This window comes from Dendropsophus ebraccatus, chromosome 4 (genome assembly GCF_027789765.1).
Source record: "Dendropsophus ebraccatus isolate aDenEbr1 chromosome 4, aDenEbr1.pat, whole genome shotgun sequence".
Lineage (NCBI taxonomy): Eukaryota > Metazoa > Chordata > Amphibia > Anura > Hylidae > Dendropsophus > Dendropsophus ebraccatus.
This window is the reverse complement of record NC_091457.1, coordinates 26,425,742-26,447,583: the sequence shown is the minus strand read 5'-3', so window position 1 is coordinate 26,447,583 and position 21,842 is coordinate 26,425,742. Positions and strand designations below refer to the sequence as shown.

The 21,842-nt window shown below is 42.6% G+C and overlaps 1 protein-coding gene across 2 annotated transcripts in view; it reads right to left on the bottom strand.

The window, feature by feature from the left end:
• Nucleotides 1–374: 374 nt before the first annotated feature.
• The window catches only part of RASGRP2 (RAS guanyl releasing protein 2), a 91,282-nt gene continuing 69,814 nt past the window's right edge, over nt 375–21,842 (bottom strand). For both annotated transcript variants that reach the window (XM_069965311.1, XM_069965310.1), the window contains exons 12-17: nt 16,708–16,823; nt 14,866–15,007; nt 10,645–10,681; nt 8,834–8,992; nt 4,377–4,443; nt 375–603 (exon numbers count right to left, since the gene is read on the bottom strand). In XM_069965311.1, coding sequence (XP_069821412.1) covers nt 4,385–4,443; nt 8,834–8,992; nt 10,645–10,681; nt 14,866–15,007; nt 16,708–16,823 — 513 coding nt within the window. In that variant the 3' untranslated portion in view covers nt 375–603; nt 4,377–4,384. The remainder of the gene's footprint in view (nt 604–4,376; nt 4,444–8,833; nt 8,993–10,644; nt 10,682–14,865; nt 15,008–16,707; nt 16,824–21,842) is intronic.

The window sequence follows — 21,842 nt, the reverse complement described above, 5'->3', positions numbered from 1 at the left end:
GTAGTATAGGGGAAAGGACACACTGTTGTTTTATCTCTCTCTCTCTCTTTCTTTCTTTCTTACAGTAAGAAAACAGAAACAAATTAGAAGAATGAACACGTTTCATTATTTGTATCTAGCCAGGAAAAAAAAATCGAGGTGACACAGTCCATTTAAATGAGTTGTATCACTTATTGATAAAGTCTTCTTTGCTGTTGTCATCCAACCGTTTTTTAAAATATCTTTTATGCAAGCGGTCATTTAGAAGTTTATATAAAATCATAATGGAAAGTGATGGGTTAACAAAAGAGGTAAATGCCGCTAGTCAGTAGCAAATGGTTGTGACATGTATTTGTCTCTGATAAACTAGGTAAAAGAAAGCAGCGAGACAAAACTGGTCTGTACATTTATTTTATGGGTGTTTCGACAAGGACGTCTCTTCTCATTTCTTTATACATATTTTGGCAATATCTGACTTTCACCACTCGCAGCCTCACCGGAGTCTTCTGTCCTATAATAAATCAGAACACGAAGGGAAAGTTGTGAGGTTTCTTCTAGAGATGAGCAGATAGGAGGACGGTGCTTCTATGTAAAATCCTTAAATGACTTGGACGAGGATCCAACCTGAAGAATAAAATAGAAGGAAAGCTCCATCAATGTGTCATGTCAACAGATGTGTGATGTGGGCGGAATAGCTGCAGGTACGGTGCTCTTTATATACTTATTATAACATGCAGCATACAGTATATGATCTGTTAACAAATGCTCACACACTGCTAAGGTGTTACTGTAACACGCATTCCTGATGTGGTGATGCATTATGGGTACAGGTAAAGCTTCTCAACAACCCAAACTGAATGAAAGTGAACACTGAATAGACATGTACTGGGCTTAAAGTGAACCTGTCGCATTAAATATGCTGTCCAATCTGCAGCAGTTTGTATATAGCTGAGAATAATATATAGGTGTGTATATAGCGCATCATTCATGTGTACCCAACCTTAGGGTCCTATTCCACGGGCCGAGGAGGGCCCGATCAACGATGTAACTGAGCGGCCATCTGCTAGATCGCCGCTCGTTTACTGGGCCTATTCCACGGCCCGATGATCGTGGAGCGAGGGCTGCAAGGACATCGTTACCGATGTCCTTGCAGCCCTTGCAGCATCATACATTACCTGTCAGGTCTTCTCCACGCTGTCTTCATCCCTGAGTCCCGCGTGCTCTATCTTCAGAATGGCCGGTCAGCTGACCGGCCAAACTCAGCCAAACACAGGCCGCGGCGGTCCCGTCAGCGCTCCGTCAGCTGACCGGCCATTCTGATAGAGCGCGCAGGACCCGGGGATGAAGACAGCGCGGAGAAGACCTGACAGGTAATGTATGCTGCTGCTGCCTGTCAAATCGTCGGTTGACTAACTAGATGCCTGCATATTGGACTGTATTTTCATTGTGACTGTATTTTCATTGTTCCTTTAAGAACATAATTGATCATGTCTGTATAATCCTCAACACAAAGGGGGACATTTAAGAAGCCTTAAACCAGCCTGATCTGCTTCTCTGGCGCCACACCTCCTCCCGTCGGGTGATCAGGGGATATGGCTGGCTTTCACCAGGGGAAAGGGGCGAATCTGCTCCTCCCTGGAGTACGCCAGGGACCAAGTTTTATAAATCTGTCCCAAAGTGATGTGACAATCTCATACATCCAGAAGGATGAGGAATGACACTCTGTGTTAGATGGACCAGCAGAAGGAATAAGAAGGACCTCTGTACTGCTATTCAACAGTTCTTACTATGTTATTCTATATTATACTATACCATATTATATTATACTATTATAGTCTATGCACACTGGATATATTAGCAAAACACACTATTAATAGGTATTTGTGTAATTAAACCATGGGGCAGCCTCAGGTGAGTGACTTTAGCCCATGTACAGTACGTATTTATATGTGTAAATGTTATATGTGTACGCAAACTAATACGGGAGCAGCTAAGTGTTGTGTGCAGGGGTGTGTATCTATTTGTGAATATATACACATATTCCTGAGCAGGTGTGTAGGAAGGTGTGAATCTTGGTATTAACGTAGCTATCTGCATCTCATCCATCCTAACTTGGCTTGAAAAAGGCAAATCTTGTCAGATCGGCGATCCTCTCATAGAGTCTGCCTCAGCCAGACTCTATGGGGGACAGTTATTAAGTCCGGCCTTTTCTGCACCAGGCTTAAAAATGTCCCCGCATCGCCAACACTTCGCTGATTTATGTAGAGGCGCACTCCTGTGAGTGCCGAGGAAACCTACGCTCTGAGCTGGCGTAGGTTTCCTTATCCTTTTTCGGCATGAAAAATGGTAACGTAAGGGGACCCAGAGTCCGCGCCCCCTATTCACCCCGCTCTCGGAAAATGTCCGAAAGCGAAAAAATTTTTAGAAAACGGCCATTTGCGAATAAATTTATTCACATCTGGACATTTTCCACCAAAAAATAGAACTTTTTCGGATGATAAATGTCCCCCTATGTGCAGATCACTTATAATACTGATCAGTGTTATGTAATGGCATAGCATTGATCAGTATAAGCAATCTAAGGATTGCTTATATAAGTCCCCTAAGGGGTCTTAAATAGAGATGAGCGAACCTGGAGCATGCTCGAGTCCATCCGAACCCGAACGTTCTGCATTTGATTAGCGGTGGCTGCTGAACTTGGATAAAGCCCTAAGGCTATGTGGAAAACATGGATATAGTCATTGGCTGTATCCATGTTTTCCAGACAACCTTAGAGCTTTATCCAAGTTCAGCAGCCCTCACTAATCAAATGCCGAACGTTCGTGTTCGGATCGACTCAAACCCGAACCCGCTTCAGCCTGGGCCTGGTGGTACAGTCACTTTAAAAGGTGTAAAAAGAAAGGTTTTTAAAAATATTACAAAAGCCCTCCCCCCAATAAAAGTTTAAATCACCCCTTTCCGATCTTCCAAATAAAAATATGATTTTTTTTTTTTAACATAAAAATAAATAAATAAATAAATAAACATTTGGTATCGTAGTGTGCGGAATTGTCCAATCTATTAAGGGGGCATTCACACATGCACAAACTTGGCAGTGGGGAAACAGAGTGCCATGGCAATTCAAATATTTTCCCTTCTGCTGGCATGATATTGACACGTCATGCTGGACGTGGAATGAATTTATGACATTCCTTCCCTATCCGTAATGCCTGCAAATTTGAGGACGTGTTAGTGCCCCCTAAATTATACCAATATTGTTTCTGCAGGGTGGACGGTGTAAATGAAAATAGGAAAGAGAAACCCACCAGGATTACAGATTTTTTTAATTATACATAAAAAAAAAATAACATAAAAACATAGAAGATCATCAGCAGAAAAAGACCACTTGGTCCATCTAGTCTGCCCTTTAAGTATTTCCATTCTTATTATCTTAGGATAGATGTATGGTTATCCCAGGCAGGTTTACTTTCAGTTATTGTGGATTATCCAGGGATAATTAGGGTTTATCCAGCATTAGAAAAACATGGCCACTTTCTTCCAGAGACAGTCTACAGTTCAGGTGTAGTGTGCAATTAAGCTCCATTCATTTGAGGAACTGAGTTGTAAAACCTGCACCAAACTGGAGACAACAGTGGTGCTGTCTCTGGAAGAAAGTGGCCATGTGTTTTTAACACTGGATAACTCCTTTAATTTCCCATTTCTGATACCAATAAAAACAATACATCATGGGGCAAAAAAAAAAAAAAAATGACGCTCCAATCAGCCCTGTAGGTAACAAAATGAAAAAGTGTAATGACTCCTAGAAGGTGAGGAGGAGCACTGCTTCAACGTGACCTGGACATCTGTACATCAATGAGCTTTGGTCATTAAGGGGTTAATGAAACCTAAACAAAAATGTTTTTTTTTTGCCAAATTTTAAAGTGTTTTAAAAAAAAAAAAAAAAAATCCAACAGAAATGTGTAAGCAATGATGTCAATATGTGCATTTTTGTAAAATAATTTTTGAAACTCTATTGGAGCACACTATGATACTTTTATTGGTGCGCCAAAATTCCCTGTATGCCAAATTGTCAAACCGGGTGAAAAAAAACCTAGCTGGATAAATTTACAACAATGGTGAATCACGGCCTTCGTATACTTTTTTTTTTTTTTATCTTTATTTTATCATATAAATGTTTACAGCTAAAAAAAAAGATAAAATAACTATTACAATATAATGGGAAACTTTTGACATATATTAAAGTTGTGACCTCTAAATCCATTGGCTTACGTTCCCATAAGATTAGATTTTACATCGGCCATCGTCTACCTTATTTGTCCTCATAACTGTTATATACAGGGTTTCTATATCATCTACCATCCTATGCATTATATTTCCTTATCAATAGTGTTACTTACTGTTCTGGTTATAAATGATCATCAAAAACTCCATCATCCTCCACCTGCGGATCTTCTTCTTTCAGCTCTAAACCACAGAAAAGTCTTTGAGTGATTAGCTGCTCCGGAATCCATTCTCATATAATGAGTTTATACTCAGGAACAATAATACATGATGCCACAGTCAAGGTTAACAAGGTTAAAGGGGTTTTCCAGTCTTCCGTGTATAACGTCTATAAGGCTATGCAGCTTTCCTGACTACATTTGGTTTTTACCTCAGTGTTTTATGTCTTTCTATTGTTGTTTAGTCGTTTTTTTATATTAAGTTGTTCATTGTGTTCTTGTTTATGGTGGTTTATTTTATTATTATATATATTTTTTTAAATCTTCCATAGCATTTTCCTAAAATAATGTCCAGTCCCTCTCAAACCCCCTTAAAACAGCTGTTTGATTTGTTAATATTGTATTGATGTAAGTAAGTGAACCCTTTGAAATTACCTGCATGTCTGCACTGCCTGCTAATATAATAGGTCAGGCTGTTATCTAAGTCACATAGACATAGACAAAATCATAGAAAAAAAAGTAACCTAATAACACACAAACAGCTGTACCATTCAAATCTTCACATTAGGTAAACATCCACAGGGCAGGAAAAAATTGTAAATGAACCCTTAAATTTAAAGTGAATCTGTGACCCCATGACTGCCTATTAGGCTGGCAGCACCGCTGGATAGATGTCAATGAAAGTATTCAGAAAATATCTTTTTTGCATGTGTCTGTGTTTTTGTTTTCATAAAAAAGAACTTTATTTGGATTGTGAAAAGTGTCAAAGGGGCGGAGTCTAAAGCCCTGGGCCCTTGTACTGCTACACGTTACTGTTTTGACCCTAGCATTCTCAGCAATGTGCAGTCTGCATACAACATAGCGGTAGTAGAGCCCAGGAAAACATAGACTCCGCCTCTTTGACACTATTTACAGCCTAAATAAAGGTGTGTTCTTTGTAAAAATAAAAACACAGGCAACAAAAGTGTGTTCTGAATGCTTTCATTCATTTTTATCCTATTTTGGTGACAGTATCTTAATTGGGTTTAGGGTAGATATGAGAGATGAGTCCAACGCTCATAGAGAATGAAGGAGAGTCCAACGCTCAGTCATTCTCTATAAGCGTTGGACTCATCTCTCAGCGCGTGCACCGGGCTGCAGCGGCTGATATCTCCGTGACCAGACCGGATTGAGAAGCGGGACCCGGCGGGATCAGGTGAGTATAGGGGGCTGTAGCGGGGGGTCGGGAGCTTGTCAACCCGGCACGGGGGGTGACAGGTTCCCTTTGAGCTCCTTTAGTTCAATGGAACTGAGTTTCAAAACCCCACCCAAACTGGAGACAACAGTAGGGGGAAAGTGGCCATGTTTTTGTAGCACTAGATAACCCCTTTAATGTATTGTGTGCTTTGGGTCATTGTCTTGATCACAAGGCAACAAAAAGTCCCCAACCATTTTCTGGATTTGAACACAGAGGTTCACTCACTTTTTTCCTGCACTGTGGATGTTTATTGAATGGGCTCAATAGAAGACAATAGAATAACAATACAAATGCCTTTACCTTGTGTTTGTCTACAACTAAGGGTTTACTTTTATTGCAACTATAAATGAACTATGAATGAATATACGCTCTCCACTTTTACCCATAATGTGGGGTGCTATTCAATGTACCCCCTTTTCTTCCATTTATAAACATGAATAGAAGGTTTACATCAGTCTAAATTTCTGAGGCGACAGTATTTAGAAGAAAAGCGTCTTTTATGAATGCGGCGCAGCGGGCAGGAAGTCAAACTGCCGTGTGTAACGCCTGGATTCGTGGATCCACTGAACCGTCACTAGTGATGGCACTAACCTCACCAGGGAGTGGAGTCTAAGTGGCCGCTGGTTTTCACCAGAGCCTGCCGCAAGGCGGGATGGACTTGCTGCGGCTGGCGACCCCCAGGTCGCTACCCCTGGCTTGGTTGCTAGTGACGGCAGGCGAGGTGTGGCAGGAACAGTAGGCAGGAGAGTGCAAGCAGAGGTCTGTAGGCGTAATCGCCGGTGGCAGACAGTACTCAGGAAACAACGGGTAAAGCAGCGGACAGGAGCTAGGGACCGGGACAGCGGACAGGAACTGGGAACAAGGACTGAAGTCAGGAACAACAGGGAGCTGGGCCAAACGCTATGGGAAGCATGTAGAGGCTCCAACACCTGAGGTGGGGCAGGGCTGGAATTTATAGGGAGTGATAATGGGAACACACCAATTAGGGGCGGACTGGCCCTTTAAATCTGAGACAGCCGGCGCGCGCGCGCCCTAGGAGGCGGGGACGCGCGCGCCAGCCGGCACAGCGAGTGACAGGAGCGGGGCGAGGTAATGCGCCCCCCCCCCCGGGGCCGAACTAGTAGCAGCGGCGGGTCCCAGCACATGGACCCCGGTGGCTGCATGGGGCAGGGGGAGGTCGTGGCGGCGGCGGCCCAGATCACGGGACGCCGCCGCAGCCGTGACAGCGTGGCCTAGACTAGAGCATCAGTGCCCTAGGCCTGCGGCGCCTCTCTCCCCGCCTCCATTAGGAATGTGAAGGGAGGCGGGGAGAGAGCTGCTGTAGGCCAAGGGCACTGATGTTCTAGGCCACGCCAGTTTGACTGCCCACTTCGCCGCATTGATAAAAGACGTTTTCCAAATAACGTCACAGAGAGAGAGGCCGATATTTGAAGGTTTACAGGTTTAAAAATGAATGTCTTTAGGGATGTTACAAACAATGATTGGGATGTGACAATTAGTTGGATTCCATTTGCAAATCAGCACAGATGTGTTAATATGCACTCAGGGTGAATCCACGTGCAAATAATTTGATAAAATTTCTGAAATGGAACATTAGGTAGATTCATCTTTATGAAGCTGTCTTGGCAGCAAGCATGATGATTTCTTTAAGTAACGCTGAGATAATGGGAAAGTCAGAGAAATGTCTGCAGCAGATATGCCGCTGAGCAGTAACTGAGCGTATGTGCAGAATCTCCTGTATCCAGGCTCTGATCATGTTCCGTTACTGTTCACTGCATGTGATGAAGAAGATAGAGCCAGGAGCAAATGAGAAAGCAGTCAGAGAGGTAATGTGACTGTTGCCATCTCCTGTCCTATGGACAGGGCCACTATGGCTCTGCAGTCCTCAGGATAGGCCTTCAATATCTTATGGGTAAGGGTTCAATATCCAGCACCCCTGCCGAGCCCACATACACGTGTGTATAGAGACAGAAGCAGATGTGTTAAACACTGTGCTGTACCCATGCTGAGTTACCACAGCTGAGCTCCCATTGACAGAATCACTGGAAAAGTCCAGGAAAAACCCCCTTAAAGGATACCTGTCACCCCCCATGCCGGGGTGACAGGCTCCCGACCCCCGTTAGAGCGCCCTATACTTACCTAATCCTGCCGGGTCCCGCTTCCTGATGTCTCGCTGATATCTCCGTGACCCGACCGCATCAGGAAGCGGGACCCGACACGATTAGGTGAGTATAGGGGGATCTAGCAGGGGGTCAGGAGCCTGTCACCCCGACACGGGCGATGACAGGTCCTCTTTAAGGCTATGTTCACACAACGTATACTTTCAAAAAAGTACGTCCGTAGTTGCTGATTGCAACAACGGCCGTGATAAATACGAAAATATACATTACGTTGCCGTCTATGCAATCCCGGCCGGAGTGTATACACATAGTTTACGCTCCGGCCGGGATCTCTAGTGGCGCTGCAAAAAACTGACATGTTAGTTTTCTGCGGCCGCTATTCATTGAATAGCGGCCGCAGAGTACCTGTCAGTGCACACAATGAAGCGCGCGGCTCCAGCCGAACACTCCATTATGTGCAGTGGGGAGTTCTGATATGGGCGCACACTGATGCCCACACTGATCTTATCTGACACTGGCGGGGGTCATACAATGTGTATAGCCTAAAGGAGTATTTCATTGAGAAAAAAGTACAGATAAATAAACTCATGCCCAAAGTTTTTTAATAGCGTAAAATACTTAAAATTGAAAAATTCAAGGTGTTCTGTGATGTCAGTGTACTCACCCTCAATTTACTCCCTCACAGGAAGCTGTGTACTGGCCTTTTCCTCCTGTGTGTCCTCAGCAGCTCACATTCTCTGCTCGCTCCTCCTTCCTTTCTGCGGCCTATGTGTCACAGATTTGGCTCACAACTCTCCGTATGTATAGAGAGGCTACATATAGCTGATGGAACCAGAAAGAAGAGGGAGCAAGCAGAGGATGCAAGCTGTCAAGGAAAAAAAAGAGTGTGGTACACAGCTAATTGGGGGGAGGGTGAGTACAATCAGTTTACAGAAAGCCTACATGTATGTTATACTATTAAATAGCTTTGGGCGTGACACTTATTTAGCTGCAATTTCATTTCACCCCTTTAATGTGGAAATAAGAGATGAATATAATGATATGGTATGGCGACCTACCTGCTGGTAATGAGGATTTCTTGAATGATCTTGGAAGAGTGAAGGAAAAATGTCGTCCCTGGTGAGAACTTTCCCTCTTCTCACTGACACTTTTAGATCTTTTCTTGCACTCTACAGAGAGTCGATCTTTACAGTGCTTGTGACAGGTGACCCCACAGGCTGCAAAAGAGAAGTATCACAGGAGTAGCTCAGCAATTTCTCTAGTAAAGTCACAAATTATTAACCCTTAGAGGTAAAAAAGACATGCTAATATTATACTCTGTATACCAGTATGATGCTATGCTTGCAGATGTGACAGCATTTAACAATTTACAGTATAGTGTACCTGAGGTAGTAATAAAAGTCAGGGCATGTTTGTATATTTTCGTTCACTGTTGCCAATATTGTACTCCAGCGGGGGGGGGGCACTTTTTTGCTGGGACCGGGGAGGAGGTGGCCGAGGGAAAAGTGGCCTGAGCGGACTTGAAACGGATCCCGCCTCCTTCACTGAGTGGCTGAGGCGGGGCCCGCCGCTGGTACCGGGGTGGTGAGTGGACGTCTTTTCCCTCGGCAACCTCCTCCGCGGTCCCAGCAAAAAAGTGCCCCCCCCCGCTGGAGTACCCCTTTAAAGAAATTATCCCATGAAAACCATATAGAATATTTCAACAGTAAGTATCATATGTTTCATCCGTAACAATTGATTAAAAAAGATCTGTTTGTTATGACATATGTTCCATTGATGTCAGAGGAAGCGCTTCCTGCTGGTTCTAATTCTGCTGATTTTTGGGTCCCCTTATTGGTCGACACACAAGTAGCGTTGCTGGCATTCTCGCCAGGCGCAATTGCCGGCATAGTGCCAGAGTTCAAATGTGTCTTGCAGCAACCTAGTACATTTTTTTTCGTTCAAATTTTTGTATATTTAGTTTAAACATGCCTTTAAGGGATGAAATATACAAAAATGCCAAACGATCAGTTATTGAAGGTGTATGGCCACCTTTACCTGAGCATCACAAGCATAGCCCCAATGCTCGATCAAGTACTGTGCTCACTCAACACTAGTCACTACTTAAAGGGGAAATCCCACATACACTAAAATTGGCAGGCAGGGGGGTGAGGGAAAATGATACACAATTGAATACACCCATCCCCGTGCCTCTATGGTGCTGGTCCCAGGTCCCATTCACAGCATCCAGCTGTCCTCCTTTGCCTAAAACTGGGTATGTTACGTACCTGGCTTTCCCAGCAACGTCACGGTAGGGTAAATGCCTGCTCAGCCAGTCAGTGACTGGGGTAGTGTCCCGCCCTAGTCACTGATTGGCTGAGCGGGCAATCACTCTGCTGGGGACTTGACGTTGCAGCTAGCAGAGCTACAGGGCCCAGGCTGCTGTGTGCTAATGTTTTTTAACTGGATCACAACAATCATTTTTGAGACAACCAGAACAATCCCATTGAAGTCTAGGGTAGAAAAAGAGAAGAGGAAAAACACCACCCGAAATAGAAAGGCCATGTGTGTAAGGCAGATCATAAACTTCCATTGACCTTTATTTGGCTGTTGGCGTTTTTGCCAAAAAAAAAAGCCATGGTGTTTTATTGGTGTTTTTCCAAGATTTTAAGCCCGTGTTAAGGCGGCCTCAAGAAAAATAAATAAATTCCTTTTAATGTAAAGTATTCATTTTCATTTTGCATTAGCAACCTATTAGTATGCGGAGTATATTAGTCTATATTTTTCCAGTCTGAATAAGATTTGTATCTGAAATTTCGGCGACCGAAAATCAATTCTATTCATGTACAAGCCCCCTTCAGATGAGAGGGATAGCTACAGAAAACCTTACCTCGGCATTTCAATCCTTTCTTATATAGTCCAAGGATCTGCAAGAAAAAGGTTTGATCATAAGATGTAATTGTATTCAATAAATTATCAATCCAATGCAATGTAAGATAATACACATTCAAGAGGGTCCATGCTTGCATCACTATAAACAATAAAAGTAACCATATCAAATCTATCAAGTGAAAACAGTAAAAACCAGAGTGGTGGGGAAATCACTGGTGCAGTGCCCACTAGGGGTGTGGGGTGGGGTTGGGTGGGGGGTGGTGCAAATACAAACACTCGGTGACTCCATAACTGAAAAGACCAAACCTCATTGGGCATTAAAATAAGCACAAAAACTTCCCACTGGGAGCTTCATGGCATGGGCCTCTATGGCTGAGTAGCTGCATGCAAGCCTTAAATTACCAAGCACAATGCCAAGTATCAGATGGAGTGGAAGTGTTCTGTGGAGTGAGGGATATCTGGCATCTGATGGACAAGTTTGGATCTGGGACTGCATTGTGTCAGTTGTGAAGATTGTTAGAGGGATAATGTTTTTTTTTTCACGGGTAGACTTAGGACATATGTCCCGATTACTTGGCCTGAGCACAGATCTTGTAGATCATTTACCAAAGTTTTGGGGTTCTTAGTTCCGTATTGTGTGGTTGTACTTCCTGGTTGGGCAGTTGCTCAGTACTGCAAGTTCCAGAATGCATTGCTTTCCATAAGCTGTTAACCACAGTCCTTCACTCTGACACCCCTTCCAAAGCTGTTGTATCCCAAAGTATTTATTTTGGTCAGTGCCGCCTTTTTTCTTCGTATCTCTTTGCAGGTATTATGGTTACTCCTATCACTTTAAATATTACTTAGAGTGCCTATTTTTGGTCGTCCTTATGATCAAGCATCATTTGTCTTTGAAGCTGAGCACGAAAATAAGGACTTTATCCGATATTATCTTACACTCTATATATACTGTTCATGCCTTGCTTTTTTCTGCGGATGGCATTGGCAGTGTCGGCTCTGATCCTCTGTGACATTTAGCATCATTTCATTGCGTCACTGCATCAATTCATTGCAGTACTGCATCATTTTTGTGAAGTACTGCAATTAAACTCCAATTCCAAACTCCCAGAGCTGTGCGGGCTGTGGCTGCTGGAGAGGATGATGGCAGGGGGATGCTCAGTGTCCTTCCAGTGCCCTGTGTTCTTCAGTGTCCCCCTGCCATCATCCTCTCCATCAGCCACAGCCCACACAGCTCTAAGAGTCGGGGCGTGACATCACCATTTTATCCAGGAAGTGACATCACCATGTTATCCAGGAAGTGACATCACCATGTTATCCAGAAAGGGACATCACCATTTTATCCAGCAAGTGAAGCCTTAAAGCAGTAGTAAGTGCAGGGAAAAAAAAACACTTTATGTGCATTTCCCGCAATAGGTGTATATTGGTAATTCATATAACTTTTGGGGCACAATACCATACTTTAATAAAAAAATGTTGCCGGACTTCTCCTTTTAAGCACGGAAAAGGCCACTAAAGCCAGTACTTTTGATATTAACAGTATGTATGTTGGGGTGATAGTTTCATTTAACTACAATTTTCTCATACTGGAATCTTTAATACTCCAGCCTGCCAAGATATTTTGGAAAATTGTTGCTTCAAACTTTGTGGGAACGGTTTGGGTTCTTCCTTGCTATGTTCCGCCATGATTGTGCCCCAGTGCACACAGCAAGGACCATAAAGGCACGGAGGGGGAATCTGGTGACCAAACAAATTGCTCTTCTGGACGAATGGGAAAACTTTCCCCAGACATCTACAAAATCTTGTAGAAAGTCTTCAAAGAAGAGTGGAAGCTGTTATACCTGCAAAGTGGGAGGAAAGACCCCATATAATAGGATATTATATAATAAGATATAATAGGATTTAGATTGTGATGTCCTCAAAGCTCCCGTAGGTGGATTGTGTAGGTGTCCTAATACTTTTATCCATATAATAAAATGAGCTAAAACGAGAATGCTTATTATAAAAACATTCTCTGTTCCTTCCTCGCCATTTCCTAATAACTAGCTTATCATATACAAACAGGGAATCACATTCGTACAATGTATTCTAGCACATAAAATGTCGCTTTCTTGATTTTTCCTTTTTTTGCCTGAAAAAAAAAGACAGCCGGGACCTGATTGGTTGCTATGGACGACACATTTGTTAGTTTTGAAGAGTTTTTATGCATGACCGCCTTTGTTTAGTGAGAATACCGCTGGAGTTAGAAGGATTTTAACAACCTGTTAGGTTTCCTTTAGTGTGTTACAAATGCAGCAAACTTCCAACATTTCCATCCTCCCTCATATGCAGAAATGTGTGAGCCGGGTTAGAACTATTGAGTTGGAACATTGGAGAGAAGGCTGCCTGTCGCCTTTGAAGTCTTTTCTAAAGCCATTTGTACTGTTTATACTCTCCTACTGGTCCATTTTTCGTCCTAATTTCTGTCCTTAATTCACAGAGTTTTAGTCAAGTGAAAGTCACTTTAAAACTATTGAGCACCGTACATGTTGTAGTTTTGAGGGTCCATTAGTCAAAACCAGAAATGTACAAAAAAAATGAAGATTAGTGTTGAGCAGACTTACCGTATTGTTCGGGTTCGGCAAGGTTCTCCAAGCCCGAACGCTCAGCATTTTACTCCCAGCATTTGGAGAAGTTGGATGCTGTTTTAGGGAGTCTTGGAAAACATGAATACAGCCATAGGCCATAGGCTGTATCCATGTATTCTTGTCACCCATAGGGCGGCATCCTACTCATCCAGCCCCCAGGAGTCAAATGCTAAGTGTTCAGTTTGGAGAACGATGCCGAATCCTTACAGTTTGTTAAGTCCGCTCAACACTAACGAAAATGAACATAGTACTTTAGAGGTTGGCGATGGATCACTTCTACTGGCTGAAGTGTTAAAGCTATACACATCCCGAGGTTGGACATAGTTGTAGCCAATGATTGGCTGGGAGAGGCGGCTCCTGTGGGGATGACATGTCACAAGAACAAGTAAGATCTTGTGACAAAAAGGGGATTGGGAGAGGTGAGTATAATTTCTTTTTAATTTTTAAGCCATATATCTTTAGACAACCCCTTTAAAGTGGGGATTTAAGCTGTCCACTGCACAGATGGCATCAGTCAATACAGTCCCCTCATCAAGATCAAGTCTTAGTTTAAAACCAAGGAAAGGAAATAGGTGCAGACGGGAAACCAAAGCCAAGGTTTTACCTTTGGAACCTTTTGGCACCTACTTCCTCTGAATTGCACCTATTTTCCTGTCGGCACCTATTTCCTTTGAATTTACCCGAGACGTGGGTGGCTCCTCATCTCTGGCTTACAGAGCGGCGGTGATTGCAATCCTCCTCACCATCGGTTACCTTTTTATATTACCTTACGGATTCTCCCAAGGAGCGCCTCCCTTTTGTGTGTATTTTTCCAGCCATTCTCCTAAGACCTAGATAAGGCAATGAGGAATGTCTGGGAGATGGTCCTCCTGGCTTCTCCCTGCCCAGCTTGCCTTTTATATAGGGAAAAGCCTGTCAACCAAGTCAAGCAGGGCAAGGAGAAGCCACAGCTTGGCCCTAATGGGTATTCCCAGGGAAAATATTTTTTGGCAATTGGGTTCAGGCCTACCGTCAAATAGAAGAAAAACATATTTTTGCCTTACTCGCTCCCCCACTGCCACCATTCTGACAAAGCCCAGTGCCAGTGATAGTCTACATAGATTTTCCCGATCAGGCCGAGATGACACAACACTGTGGTCACTTATTAGTTACGCGGACAAACCCATGTGCTAAACTGACCCCAGAAATGCTGTGCGGTGGACTCTGCGAGAATGGCCAGAGTGGGGGAGCGAGGAAGGTAAAGTTAAGTTTCTTACTATTTAGCAGAAGCCTGAGTATAATTAGCTATGCAACTTTTCTGCAAAATCCCCATTTGAACTTAGTTCCAAGCCTGGAGGGACTGGATGCTGCCCATGGCAGGAAAACGTTGCTGACAGACTTCCTTTAAGCTGCAAGGGCAGGTAAGTGTCAATCATAAGGACAACACTATAGCAGCTTTCCAGTTCCTGTACTTGGCCCAGTACTTGTAAAAACAATACACTGACTCCATATAAAAGATGTTCATTAGAACTGTCCGCATTAAAAAGAACTTCTAAATAGAATCTATGAGTTACGTTATCATTCTCCCTGACGTATCTTACGGCACAGACACACACCAGGTTTCCGCAGTGCTGACATGACACAGGCCGAAGGAATGCCCTCTCGCAGAAATTGTGGATAAATCCCATTTTACAATCCAACACTGAGCTAGCTTTCAGAAAATATGAAGTCATCTCCTGTTTACTGATTTTTCCATCCCTGCACACAAGACACAAAGAGATAAAGCATTATGTTATAATGGAAGTCAAGGCCTAGAGAGATGGTTCACATTTATCTAAATACTTTGCTTAAAAACACAAAGGATATAATACTAAGCGGAGAAAAGACACAAAAATACCAAACAACAGTCCATGGTCGAAAATAGAAGCTCGGAGCTATGTCTTATTTTAGATGAACACATTTGTTAGGGGCACAGAAAAGCTTGTAATGTCACTATCGGAGCTGAGGGACACGCAAAAAAATCTGGATGTTATTGTGTTTATTTCATCCAAAATCTACTGATGGCATCAGAGAAGAAAAACACATTGTTTATATGAACGTAAGAGGTAAGTACATAAGACATATAAAAAATAGGCTTAAAATTAATAGATATGAGAAAGATCACACAGTCAGGTGGATAGATATGAAATAGATAGATAGATAGATAGATAGATAGATAGATAGATAGATAGATAGATAGGAGATAGATGAGAGATAGATAGATAGGAGATAGATAGATAGATAGATAGATAGATAGATAGATAGATAGATAGGAGATAGATAGATAGATAGATAGATAGATAGATAGATAGATAGGAGATAGATAGATAGATAGATAGATAGATAGATAGATAGATGAGAGATAGATAAATAGGAGATAGATAGGAGATAGATAGATAGATAGATAGATAGATAGATAGATAGATAGATAGATAGGAGATAGATAATAGATTAGATTGTTTACTTGTTTAGACATATAGAAACCATCATGTACACCACATCAAGAGGGAATATACAGAGAAGAACGACAGTACATTACACAAGAGAAATCACTGTACATATTAAAAAACATTTAACACAGCATCTGCCTTCAGTTTTATATACTATATACTCATCATTTAATGAATCTGCAGCTGTTGCTGATATTTCAACACGACCACTGTAAACAGTAAATTCCATGTTAAAGGAGAAGTCCGGCCACATGAATTTTTTTTCCAAACAGCAGGGCACGGGGGGAACATAACACACAATACTAACTCACCTCTCCCTGTGCCTTTCCAGAGCCGGATGGCCGCTCCGGGCCCCCACCAGGCTCCGGGATCTCCTGCAGAGCCGATGTCACGACCCAGCTGATAGACTGGCCACTCAGCCAGAGGCGTCAGTGCAGTGCAGTCTATCAGCCAGGACGGGCATCATGTGACATCATCACAACTTAGGGGAAAATGCCTTCCGGTGGGGATTCTGGATCCAGTCAGGTGGCGCATCGCAGGCACGGGGAGAGGTAAGTAATCCTTGATTGTTATTTTCTCCCCTGCCCCTGCCAGCTTTCAAAAGTTTGTTACAGCCAGACGTCTCGGGCCAGCTTCAGCTTTATGTGGGCCCTTGTGCAGTATACTTCTAGTTGGCCCCCGTATGCCTCAACTTCTTTCATCCACCCAGTTTACTATCTAGCAATGACACCAATGACATTCTTGTTTTTTTCTGCAGTTTCTTTCCTGTTTGTTTTTTTGTAAAAATTACATTTTTTTTTTTTTTTTAGAAAGGGCGGCCAAAAAAGGCCTAAATATTTCCTAAAAAGGATGGAAGCAAAATGTTTCATTTAACCCTTGCATTCCCTACATTGCTCTTTGGATGGCCTTGTCCAATTTCTGCTACCATTTACCTTCTTCAGTACAGAATAAACGTGAACTTGCACTTACTGGTTTTGGTCTATTTCATCAAAGGCACATAGGTAGGGAAAATTGCTCCGAACACTGCAGAACTCTTCTTGGGAGATGTGGCCGTCACCATCTTCATCAAAGAGTCGAAACACAGACTATAGGAAGAAGATCAATGGCTTTTGAGGTCACTGGAAATTGTGTAGGAAGCTAACAAACAAATAGGACTGCCTAAAAGGTAACAGAACCCGAAATGACGACATGGAATTATTACAACAAGGGATGATGCCATTGGCAAAGCCAGATAGTGACCATACCCTGTGGACTCTAAGGGTATTATTACACGTAATCTAAGGGCCGATTACATGTAGTGATGTGCAGCCGGCGACTGACGATATACATTACCTATCCAGGCTGCAGGGCTCCTCTTGCGGTCCTCTCCCCGGGACCCACGCGCTCCAGCTTCAGAGCGGCTTGTCTGAGCTAACAGGCCGCTCAGCCAATCACTGGCCGGGACCGCTGCGGCCAGTGATTGGCTGAGAGTCCTGTCAGCTCAGAAAGGCCGCTCTGAAGCTGGAGTGCACGGAACCCGGGGAGAAGATCGCAAGAGGAGCCCTGCAGCATGGATACGTAATGTATAAAGTAAAAGCAAGGGCTGCAAGGGCATCGGTAACAATGTCCCTGCAGCCCTTGTTAAACGATAATCGGGCCGTGTAATAGGCCCAGTAAACGAGCGCCAATCTGGCAGATCGGCGCTCGTTTATAGTTATTATCAGGCATTGATCGGCCCGTGTAATACTACCCTAAGGCGGGCATAGAAATGTAAACCTGCTCCTTAGCAGGTGTAGATTTGTGGCATGATTTACGCCTGCGAGCAGGCGTAAATCATGCCGCTGCCCCCCTGCCCGCTCATTAGGTGAGTGGAGGCTATGGCAGGCGTACGCCAGGGGTGAATCTCCGCCTTCTTCCTGGCATATATCTCCATAAAACTCCCCCTAAACGTACTCTTTAGTTTTCTTAAGACTTTGGGACACCAGCAATAACATTATATATTGTAATCAAAGTATTCGGTGTCAATCGGTGAAATCAGAACAGGAAAAAGAGATTCACGGTTCACGATTGTAAAGCAGCACAAGAGTATTATGTATAAAGGCTAACACCAACCTTAGTGTACAGCGGAGCCACCTGAGGCTTACGGATCAAGTCCAAAGATCCCACAATAACACATGAAGCCTTAACATATCTGCCCTCTAGGGTTACTATACTAAGAATAGCTTTGTCAGTAGTCTCCTATATATTTTCTCTCATCCCCTCGGAATTCCAGGTGGACACAGTACATATAGGATAATACTATAAATTGTCCGCCTCCGGAATGGGCAACAAAATTCTGGAGTGGGGTGTGAGTACAATATCCACTTGGTGTTTGCAAGTAGTGAAGAAAAAATATTGCAGCTAACTAATATATAATAAAGTTATTTAACGTTGTAGTATCGGTCCACCTCAACTAAATCCTTTCTTTGTGTCAAGAAAGGACCAGGAAGTAGAGGTCAGTAGACACCCAGCGGGCATTAAAGGGGCAGTGAAGGGGTACCGGTAAGATGAGTCATTTTATTGTTTGTTTTCAAAACTAATTCTGACCATCTATTTAAAATAAATGCTGGGCAACCCCCATTGTATAGGTTCTTGTTTTTTTTTCTTTTGTGTTCTAAAATATTTTTAGAATGGGCAAAAAAAAAAATAAAAGAATAAATAAATATATATATATATATATATATATATATATATATATATATATATATACAGTATACTCACCTGCCCTGCTCCCCTGCTGCTGCAGTTGAGTCAGCTCCTGAGCATCAAAAATTCCTCTAGTGGCCACCATACAGCACAAGCCCATTAAGTCAATATGTGGCCACGGCTACTATTTCTGCATGGTGGCAACATCATAGGAAGTTGTAAGAAGATGGAAGGACTGGGCACCATGAGCCAGCAAGACTGCAACTGTGGGGAAGAGAGTCAGGTGACTTTACTTAAAGGGATGCTGTCCATCCCCTTAGGGCCCTATTCCACGGGACGATTATCGTTCGCATAATCGTCAACGATAGACGATCCCAAATGACCACTATTGCAAACGACCTGAAATCGTTCACCCATTTACATGGAACGATCATTGTTACTTATGATCGTTCTTGCGGTCGTCTTGTCGACGCTATTGTGAACGACCGAACAACGTCTTATTCCATGCGAACGATTTGCGAACGAGCAACGATAAAAATAGGTCCAGGTCTTATTAAGCGATCAATGATTTCTCGTTCGTCGTGTAATCGTTAACTGCTATTCAACCGACCAATTATCGATTAACCATTGTCTGAACGATAATCATCTCGTGGAATAGGGCCCTTACTCTTTGTGCAGTTGTTGCACATTCGATATATACCAGCATAAAACTGGAGGGGGGGGGCGGGTGCCATTTATGTTTCGGCTCAGGCATCAGAAACGGCCCTGTATAAGTCTATGGAGCTCATCATGTTGAGGGTCCAAACAATCATACCCCGACTGATAAAAACTGGTGACGTGTCTCTGCGACGTGACGTGTCAACATTTATTTCTAATGACAGGGACACTTTGAGCCAAAAATTCCTGTCACCACTGTACCGAAGTTGACAGAGAAATAAAAAATGTAAAAAAAAAATGCATTAATTTTGTATTTTATCTCTTTTGAGTTTGCCAGTTGGACCACGCAAGGCTGGAATATTTTCATACACTGAAACATTTTCAACTTCTCATCAAGATTTGGAACTTCCAACAAGAATACATTCACATAGGTACTACTAGAGATCAACAGGTAAGGTGCACCGTCTCCGGTATCTCATCATCCTTTACAGAACGCACCACAGAGGACGGAAACATCTCACAGTGTTTTCATGATCCGCTATGCTAGTTCTCTGTGTTGTGGCAAATAAGCCGCCTCGTTAGTTTACAATAGACTTGCAGTGACGGAACGTTTTCCACATTATCAGAGTTCATTGTTTTGTTATTACATCAGTATACTACGTCTAATTTTAGATTTTATGTGAATTAAACAGGAGAATGGCAGGAATGATTTTAGAGTTCAGAAAAATGGAGCGGCGACCTATATAAGGATATAGTCTAAACTCAAAATTTTAAGCTGAAAAATAAAATGATGCTTAGAAATGGAGTTCCATCTAAGTCCAAGTTTTATTTTTTATTTATTTTTTTATTTTACATTAAATCATTTCAACTGGTGTCAAAAAGCTATATAGATTTGTAATTTACTTCTATTTAAAAATATCCAGTACTTATCAGCTGCTGTATGTCCTACATGAAGTGGTGTGTTTTTTCCAATCTGACACAATGCTCTCTGCTGCCACCTCTGTTTACACTGATGAGGGGCAACACCCCGAAACAGCTGTATGTGGATGAATACCTGGCCTTGGTTTTTCCCTTGTCATTACATTGACTTATATGGTGGTTTTGGTGGTTTCCTTACAGGAGCCACTCCTTGACTGGGTCCTTCCTGGAGGGATATCTGGCTAGTAATTGAAAAATCGACATAACTTTCTGACACCAGTTGATTTGAAAGAAAATAAAATCTCTGGTATACCCCTTTTAACCTGAGGCTGGAAGATCTCCAGATTGATCACACAAATTTTTTTTTACACAGCTGGGTAAGGGCCCTATTACTCAGGACAATTATCGTGCAAAAAATCGTTGTAACGTTCAAATTTAAACGATAATCGTTCTGTGTAATTGTGTGTTGTTGACCGTTGATTTAGATCTGAAGCTAAAATTATCGTTAATCGTTAGCTAATTGTTCGCTGTAATTCCACGTTCATTCGCTCAAGTTCCGCATTTGGTCACTAATCATTCAGTATAATTGCACATTGTCCATTGTTTTGCTGGGATCAGAACGAATAAATGATCATAGTAATGATCGCAATCACGATAGTAGTAACGATCGTATCTAACTATTATCGTTAGTCGTTAATCGTTAAAAATCGCTCCATGTAATAGGACCCTAATGCTGCGTTTACACGTAACGATTATTGGCCCGATCGTACGATTAGCGATGTCGGATTTACGATTTACACATTGGTTAAATCGGCGAACGACTGTTCACACGGAACGATTTGCGAATTTTTTGCGTACGATGAACGACGATTTGCTGACCTGATGAAAGATCACGATGTATGATTTATCGTGCGTCATTCGATCGTTTGCTGCGTTTACACGTACGATTATCGTTCCAATTCGACCGTTATCGCGCAAATTCGCACGATAATCGTTACGTGTAAACGCAGCATCAGGTGTAAAAATTATAAAAAGCTACACTTATTACCTCACTTCCCTGTGATGTGCCAACCCCGCAGTAACTAATCCCCTCAGCCAATAAGTAGCCAAGGTTGTATCCCGCCTAGATCTGTGATCGTCTGACAGCTCTGGGATCAGCACATTACAGACCCCAGAAGAAGACCAGCACAGGAAAGTAGACAGGAGGTACGAACCTCCAAAGTCAGGCAAAGTTTCTGACAAGCTGAAAGATAGCAGGATGCTACAGGATAGGCATCCTATGGCACCATGCTGTTTGACATCTGTTTTTTTTTGTTTTTTTTCTAATAAAACTTGGAATTGATTTTAACACCTCTAAAAAAGGCAAAGAAAAAAATACATCTGTTCACAAAGGAAAACAAACTGCTGAAAACTGGTACAATGGTTCGGTAAGAAAAGGAAACCAACAAGAAAAGCGTACAGTTTATCTTAAAAACACTGTTGTTCCCTGTTAAGAAGCAGAGAATTTTTTCAAAGAAAAAAAAAAAAAGAACAATGCAAAAACATGAGGTGTACCGAGCCTTGCACAGTACGCTGCATATCCCAAGGAGGTTTACAAAAGAGACTAGCAGAAGGTTTGTGCATACATATCTGCTGGTATGGGGCCATAGGGCTAATGGCGGCCATGATTTCAGCCATGCTTCCTGTCTACCAATAAGCTTAATAAAGCAATGTACATTAGCTGATTTGGGACACTTGGTGTGTCCCCTGTCTATTCTTACAGCTCTGAGACGTCGCGATCCTCTGTTATTTTTACTAAAAATATAAGATTAAATAGACAACTGGGTGTTACCAGTTGGGGGCGTGTCCATACATTGTCTGTCAGT